Source organism: Etheostoma spectabile, chromosome 11, assembly GCF_008692095.1.
Source record: "Etheostoma spectabile isolate EspeVRDwgs_2016 chromosome 11, UIUC_Espe_1.0, whole genome shotgun sequence".
NCBI classification, from domain to species: domain Eukaryota; kingdom Metazoa; phylum Chordata; class Actinopteri; order Perciformes; family Percidae; genus Etheostoma; species Etheostoma spectabile.
In genome coordinates, this window is record NC_045743.1 from 20,520,211 (window position 1) to 20,528,481 (window position 8,271).

Sequence of the window (8,271 nt, forward strand, 5' to 3'; positions counted from 1 at the left end):
TGTGTGTGTGTGTGTGTGTGTGTGTGTGTGTGTGTGTGTGTGTGTGTGTGTCGCTGCATTGTTTCCCTGCAGGGCTATGATAACACAGAGAGCAGCGTTCGCAAGGCCAGTGTGTTTTGTCTGGTGGCCATCTACTCTGTGATTGGCGAGGATCTCAAACCCCACCTGGCACAGCTCACGGGGAGCAAGGTAATGACGATGCCATTTTCTTTGCATGCATGCATTTTCACTTACGCACACACACACACGCATACACACTCACACACCAGACCTCTTCCACAGATGCAGAGCCTTATCATCTTCCCATGTTGTTATTCCTTAGCAGGTCTCAGCCAGTTGTCCAGTCATAAAGCACAGGGCCATATTTGGCCCACTTTGACTACATGCGTCCCTGGGTTTTGTTAGGGTTGAGGTCTGAGGGCCAAGTGAATGCAGGGGCCCCGCCCTGTGATCTGTTGGACAGCTGGTTCGGAAACAGACAGTATCGACTGAGGAAGTACAGTCACATTCTCATATGAAAAACAAACACTTTATCCTCTCATAACCGCTGATGTTGTGAGGTCGAATAGAAATGTACGGATTTAAGATTATACAACTCAACATCAGCAGTTCATCCAAAGCACACATCAAGTCATTGCAAATGTTGCCAATTTCAATAAAAAAATATATTTTTTGGATTGAATGATGTAGGATTTTGAATTGCCGTGTGTTTAAAAGAGATTATGATGTCGGGCTCCCATCACTGTCGAACATTGCAGCAATGTCTTCTTTTTTTCATAGAGACAAAGCGCGATTAAGTCAGTTCTCCTCACTGTGGGGCTTTAGGAACCACTAGTGTACACGATGAAGGGAACCTTTGGCTTTCTGACGCCCAGTTTAAAACCGCAGCGAATGAACGTTTGAAAGAACTTTATTGAGACCTGTCTGACCATGTCTTGTCTTTGCCTGTTTGCAGATGAAGTTACTGAACCTGTACATCAAGCGAGCCCAGACGACCAACAGCAACAGCAGCAGTTCCTCGGACGTCTCCTCTCACAGCTAATGGAGGGAGCTTTCTATGGAAACCCTGTGGATGGACAGCGTTGGAGGACGTCCACGGCAAAGCCGCGCTTCGTTCAGACTTCTCCGTCTCTGAGCCCCCCACCCCTCCTCTTCCTCCTCCTCCTCCTCATCATAACTCGAGCTCCACTGCGCTTTCCTCCTGTGTCGAGGAGATCCTGTCAGCAAGCCACTCGTCATTTAGTTCCTCCTCCCCACCTTTTTGCTCTTGAAACGTTTGAATGTAACTGTGATGGGGAGGGAATCAACACATTTGGTTTTTCTGGATACAGGAAATGCACTTTTTCTTCCTCCACGGTTCCCCACAACCTCCCCCCCCCCCCTTCCTCTGTCTGTTGCAGCCAGTTTCTCCTTGAGCCTCCAAATTTGATAGATCAAAGCGCTGATACATGATGCGGTGAAATATTCATAATCAGAGTGGAGAGATTTGCGATTGGGATGAAATGTCTGGCTGGCCAAGGGATGGCAGTAAGCCCCAAGGTTTGGGGATAAATTCTAGTTTGAGCAGCATCAAAACCCGAATATTGGATGAAAAAGAAGTAATTAAATGTTTAAGGAAACAATGTGACAGAAAAAAAGTACTGTATCGGATTTTTTTGTTCATGTTTTAAGTTAATTGATCGTTTTGGAGGCTCATAGAAGCCTGTGCATCGATTGTAGTCCTTTTTTTTTAATGCTAATTTTTAATTAAGAGACTTAATCAATTTAATTTCCCCTTTCATAAAAACGTTGTTACACTCAACACGGTAACAAGTTGCCAAAAGATAAACCTCTCAGCTACAGAATTGACAATCCTTTCAATTTAGCGCAGGTCTTTATTTTGAGGTACAGAAAATGAAATGGCCGTTAAACGTCACAAAGTTGTCTTGAAATTCGCAATCAGCAGAAGCTGGCAGGCAAAGTTGTGTTGCCTGTATTTTCTCACTGAGCTGTCTGCGCTATGTCCAAAAGTAGTGCTTTCACGAACGATTGCCTGTCCCTAAAGGTTGCTGCTCAGTCGAGTCCTTTGTAAATACTGCACATGTTTTCCCTGCTTGGAGTTGTGAGGGAGACCAGCGATCCGGGACAGTCAAAAGCCAGGCCAAAACCAGGCCTTATTCACTTCACACACACTGATGGTAGTTGACTGGGACCAGAACTGGAACTCTCGGCTCTCAAAAAAAAAAAAAAAAGTGACTCTGCAGAAGAAACGGAACCCGGCAGTGTTCTTGACCTGTGATGACGCAAATACAGTATTAGTTTTTTCCTCCAATCTCCTTCAGTTTCCCTTTCACATAACCACACAAATCCACAAATAAAAGGTGTTTTGTACATACACTTTTTGACCACTGCTTCGCAAACTTTTAAATACTGTCAATGATAAAAGGAAGAAAAGTGAACAGGTATGCTCTCTCGCTTTTCCTGCACGTGGGCGACCCAGCTTGCCTGTAACTTGCAGAACATGGCGACCTGCTGTTTGGAAGGGCCCAGGTTTTTGGCCTTTAAAATGCACTTGTGACATCGTCAGATGACTCATCTCTGATTGAATGTTTCGGTAGAGGAGCTACACTCATATGCTAAAGGTACAAAGCGGAGCAACAGCTGTTGACCACAACCGTGTATTGAGTAGTCATACCCCCCCAACAGCACACGGCTGTGGTCGTTTTAATTCCAGTGTTAAGTCTGAGGTATCGAGAAGCTTTAAAATGTTGGATCTTGCAACGAGATCTCTCTTTAGGTTGTTGGGTTCCCATAGTTTTAGCCCTCAGAGACCCGAGTTCTGCCATGGATCCCTGATCAGGAAAGGTTTTTCAATTACTGGATATGATTTGGTTCATAGTGATACAGTCCACCTACTGTAGGAAGGCTTCAGACTCATGCCTTAACAATTCTGTTATCTCATTCGCTAATTTCTAGCAAATGAATCATCATAATAATAAGGATCTCACCTGGGGACAGCTTGAGTCCTTGAATGGACAATTTGGGACTCGCTGTTTTAGTTGAGTGGTGTTTTCATTCAGGGGAATCCACTGCGAGTGGGTGGGCCAGCCGTGGTTATTTAAGTAATGAATGTACAGTATGTGTAATAATGAGCTTTTTAAGTATTGGTACTGGAAATGATTTCAGCAACACGCAGCCCTGTAAACTCTGTAATATGGCTGTCTGCACGCTACCTTACTCTACTTTCCCCTGAATTCCTTCAACACTTCCAGACCATCAATCAGCCCACATGGAGTTTTTGGTTTTCAGTCCATAAGAGCAAAGTTCACCAATCCCCAAACTCCCGGTCACTAGCATATGTTATCCCATTACTGGTCCTTGAAGCAGACTACATGGCATTCCTTGCAAACCGTTCACTATGCATGTTCTACAGTACACTACAGTCTTTGTTTTGTCTCCATACCTGTATTTATATATTTTATTTCATTTTGTTCTCATGATAAACTGTACAGAGTTTTTTTTGTTTTTTTTTGTTAACTTCCACCTGTGATAGGTTTGCAACAAAGTAAAGAACTTGTTTGCTCTAGAAATAAACAGCCTAAGAACTGACCTCGAAGGTTTTGTGCTTCTTCATGTCGGATTTCTCATGGTCTCGTCTTTAAAAGAGTCGACTAACGCCATCTCCTTCCCCCGCAGGCTGAACCTTGGTCGCTGGTGACGTCCACGGGGCGGGTGGGGCACTTGCAGCAGTGTTGCCCAGTTGTCCATCCATTTACGAGTGTGTGCGTCCGAGCGCTGAGGTGTGCTTTGCTGCTGTGTGTAAACATTAACCCAAGCAGACTCTCCGATGACCTCTGACCCTGTGGAGGAGCTCTGCCCAGACCGGCAGCAGCTGCTGTCCTCCAGACATGGTGGAGTTAGTCAACGTGTTACCCCCCCCCCCGCACCCACAGCAGGGGAACCGAGTACATTTACTCATGTACTCTACGCAAGTACACATGTTGAGGTACTTGTACTTTACCTGAGTCTTTTATTTTCCTGGCATTTTCTACTTCTACTCCACTACATCTCAGAGAGAAATATTCTACTTTTTACTCCGCTACATTCATCTGACAGCTTTAGTTACTAGTTACTGTAGTTACTAGTTACTTTAGTTACTCCACTACATTCATCAGACAGCTTTAGTTACTAGTTACTGTAGTTACTAGTTACTTTAGTTACTCCACTACATTCATCAGACAGCTTTAGTTACTAGTTACTTTAGTTACTCCTCTACATTCATCTGACAGCTTTAGTTACTAGTTACTTTAGTTACTCCACTACAATCATCTGACAGCTTTAGTTACTAGTTACTTTAGTTACTAGTTACTTTAGTTACTCCACTACAATCATCTGACAGCTTTAGTTACTAGTTACTTTAGTTACTAGTTACTCTAGTTACTAGTTACTTTCCACATCAGGATTTCTGCATACCAAACACATGTATATTATAAAATGTTTATTATTATAATGTAACCTAGCAACAATATAACTGCTCCAGGTCCAGCTGAGATGATGATGTCATTAAACACACGGCCGGATGGAACCTTTACTCTTTCTAACATTTTGCTGGTAGATTTTTCCGCATCGAGTACTTTTACTTTGAATATTTGAAGTACATTTTCCTGATGGGACAAATGATCTGAAAACCTGTTCCACCACTGTTGTTATCAGTGCTGTCATTAGTCAGTGGGATCTGTGGGGAGGGTTAGGTTTTGAAGGCGTATGGCTGGATTTGTACCCCCAACCATCCTTACCCTGAGGGAGGGGGGAGTCGAGCTTTAGGGCCACGCTGTTGCCAGTGTCAACATCCGCTCAGGTGAAGCTGATCTTAATGCACCAACCCGGCTAAACATTGGTGGTGGGAGGTGTGCCTCTCAAAGGTCACCCAAGGTATGCTCAAACAAAAAAAGTGGGCGTCCTGATGACATCACCGGGACTATATAAGAGGCAGGGCGAGGAGGTTTGGCTGCAAACCTGTCTGAGCTGAGGCCTGTAGCTCCATCCGTCTCCACGTCCTCCCTGTGCTCCCGGGACACAAGAAGACCCCGCGCTGGAAGACATGCTGTTCTGCCATTCCCAGCCCGAGTCCTACCACCAGCACTCTGCTAGTTACATTAGGTAAAACACAAGCCATGCTCAGAAGCTTCACAAACTTCAAATTCATTTTTTTGCAGATTTGCTGTAATTCTACCTCTGGGAACTCCTTTAAGTATTTTATTATTCACATTTATTGAACTGCCATGTGATAGTCAAATTTTAAAAAATGCATTTCAATGGTTCATGCAAAGGAGCCTTGCTTTCATAATCCACATGTAGAGTACACGTATTGGTCACATTGACCTCTTTTTTTCTCCCCTTCAAACTCAAAATGAATGGAGGTGAATGGGCAACATTGCATCGTGTAACATTCGACCTAACGATGAAAAGAACGTTCACCTCCGTCGTCCCCCGTGCGTCCATCTGCTGTCTTTCAGAGATGCCTTGGCCCCTTTCTTAAAGAACGAAGAGGTGAGGCTCACGGCTGGAAGCGGTGCCACGAGGACCCCCTTCCAGTACGTTCTGTGTGCAGCCAGCTCGCCCGCTGTGAGACAGCAGGAGGAGAGTCTCACTTATCTCAACCAAGGTAGCTATCTGTCCGGCCACAGGAATGTCCACATTGACTAAATAGGCCCGGAGATTATTCTGTCACGTGTCATCCCAGCAGCAGCAGGGTTAGATTAACGCTGATGTGGGATTTTAAATCCATTATAACTCATGATAAATCAAATAAAGCTTGTTCACTTGAATTGATTCAAAGCTACACCCCACGTGTAGCAACTATAGACCTTCACAGCTGTCTCTCAGAGCACAGAAACCAGATCATGGAAAACAAATGTGAGACCGTCCAATCAGATGAGGCTGCTGATGCTCACGCTGAGCAGCTGTTTTTTTTTCAGAGATGTCCGAACATCAAGTCCACATTGTCTGGTTTCTTGGAAACAAAGAAAGGCCATAATAATTCTACTTTGTTGAGTAATTATATACCCTTGAAACTAATGATGATGATAACAATTGTAAATGTAAATGTATTTGATTTATATAGCACTTTTCAACAACCGATAAGTGAGCCAAAGTGCTTCACAACAAATAAAACCACAGATTTAAAACAACAACACACCACTAACAAAAATTACAATAATGAATGAGAAAAGTAAGAAAAGATAAAAAAATAAAAACAATACAATCAATACAAACGTGCCATCACATTACTAGGTACCAAACGCCACTTTAAAAACATGCGTCTTAAGTCTTGATTTAAAAAGACCCAGGTCAGTAATGATACGCATAATTTAGGTAATAATGTCTCAGTTTGCCTTTTAATCTGGCCAACAGTCTAAACTTTGACATTTTTTTATATTCTGTCATATATGAAAAAGAGCACATGGTCACATCTGTCACAGCTGGAAGCGAGAAGATTCAGCTTTTTTTCTCATAAAATGACAAACGATTAGTCAATGATCACAACAGTTGCTGATTGATTTTCTTTTAAATTAGGATTCATTTAGTGAATACTTATGTGAGACATAATATTAGATATTGATTTAAATGTTGGTTTAAATGCATCGCAGGGACATCTTTTCTATCTGGATGTCCGTGGTTGTGAAGTCCCCTCTTTAAATTGGTCCACCTTTTCAGGTTCCCTGATTTCTCCTCTGAACTTTTCTTTCTTGGATCATGTGACGGCGAGGGTGGGAACTGATTGGTTCATTCAGACTCCATTCATTCTCCTGGCTGAAATCAACTCCTGCAGTTTTTTTAGTTTGTATTCATTTTCTAATTTCTAAACCCTTAAAACTTTGAAATTAAGTTTTTTTTTTTAAATCTGGAAATTTCAAAGCGGGGAATTCAAATCACGTAAATGCAAACAGCATTTCAAAATAAAATGTCTCAGTGCTAAAAATGAAGGGGTATTTCCATTGAGTAGTGGTTGATAAGTGCTTCTAAAACTTGTAATTATTATGGCCTTGTTTTGCTTAGAGGACAGTGAGACAGACTTATATATAGTGTGTGTGTGTATATATATATATATAATATATATATATGTATGAATACAGTATCTCAGCCTACTATATACATAAGTAGGCTGAGATGCTGAGATACTGTATTCATACTATATAATAGTATGAATACAGTATCTCAGCCTGCATATAGTAGGCTTCAGATACTGTATTCAACTAAATATATATATATATATATAGTTGAATACATATCTCAGCCTGCTATATATATATATATTATAATAGTAGGCTTCAGATACTGTACTCATATATATATATATAGTAGGCTGATATACCGTATTCATACTTCCATACAAACAGAAAGCCTTTGAATTTGAGTCTCAAAAGCTTAAAGTCATGACCTATGCATTATTGATATTATTGATTTATGTGATGAGCTCTTACATGTGTTTTGTAACAAGTCTGACTTTCATCTTTTAATCTAAGTCATTGACTTTTCTTTCTTTCTTTCTTTCTTTCTTTCTTTCTTTCTTTCTTTCTTTCTTTCTTTCTTTCTTTCTTTCTAGTCTTTTCTCCTTTCTCCAAATTGTACCTCCCTCTTCTACTTCCCATCATTCTCTAACCACTGGAACCTTTTGATTGTTGAACACGCCCCTTTTCTTAGTTTTGCTTTATTTCTCTTTATGTATCTAAGTGTCTTTGCCCTGCTTTTCTGCTGTCCAGTCACTGGTTGGTGGAATAAAAACATGATGAAAGTGTAAAGATGCCATGTATTGATTAGAAGTTGCCATTTGGATCACCAGCTAAGTTTTATTACCGTGCTGAAAAAGCATTTCTAGTTATTATTTTTAAATGCTATTGTCTTGTAAAAGTAAGCGTAGTGATTTGATGAGGATGGAGATGTGTAAAAGGGTTCCAATGGCTGGCCTTGATATCTGCCTTAAAAAAAGGTTTCTAATTTGTTTTCATTTCTATGTCCACTGCCCCTCTTTACTGACTGATTTCCCATTTTTCTATTTTAATCAGTTTTTTTTTTTAATGTTTTAAAATGTAGGTCAGTCCTACGAAATCCGTATGCTTAACAGAAAACTAGTGGAGTATACAGATATAAGCAGCAAATATGTAAAGGTAGGTGTAAGGTATTGTGTTTGTCTGTTTTTTGTTTTTTTTTAACGTTTACATGACGTCTTCCTTTTTTCCCTCCTATCTGTTTTTATGTATCCATTTCCTGGTTTGTCACAGGTCCCCCCCC

At 41.2% G+C, this 8,271-nt stretch overlaps 2 protein-coding genes across 41 annotated transcripts in view; both read left to right on the forward strand.

The window, feature by feature from the left end:
* The window catches only part of clasp1a (cytoplasmic linker associated protein 1a), an 85,531-nt gene extending 81,943 nt beyond the window's left edge, over positions 1-3,588 (forward strand). For all 40 annotated transcript variants that reach the window (XM_032529303.1, XM_032529304.1, XM_032529310.1 and 37 more), the window contains 2 exons: positions 73-189; positions 956-3,588. In XM_032529303.1, the coding sequence (XP_032385194.1) occupies positions 73-189; positions 956-1,042 (204 nt within the window). In that variant the 3' untranslated portion in view covers positions 1,043-3,588. The remainder of the gene's footprint in view (positions 1-72; positions 190-955) is intronic.
* A 1,415-nt stretch (positions 3,589-5,003) lies between these two features.
* Positions 5,004-8,271, forward strand: part of tfcp2l1 (transcription factor CP2-like 1) — a 14,510-nt gene continuing 11,242 nt past the window's right edge. The window contains exons 1-3 of the mRNA XM_032529367.1: positions 5,004-5,139; positions 5,496-5,644; positions 8,074-8,147. Coding sequence (XP_032385258.1) covers positions 5,081-5,139; positions 5,496-5,644; positions 8,074-8,147 — 282 coding nt within the window. The 5' untranslated portion in view covers positions 5,004-5,080. The remainder of the gene's footprint in view (positions 5,140-5,495; positions 5,645-8,073; positions 8,148-8,271) is intronic.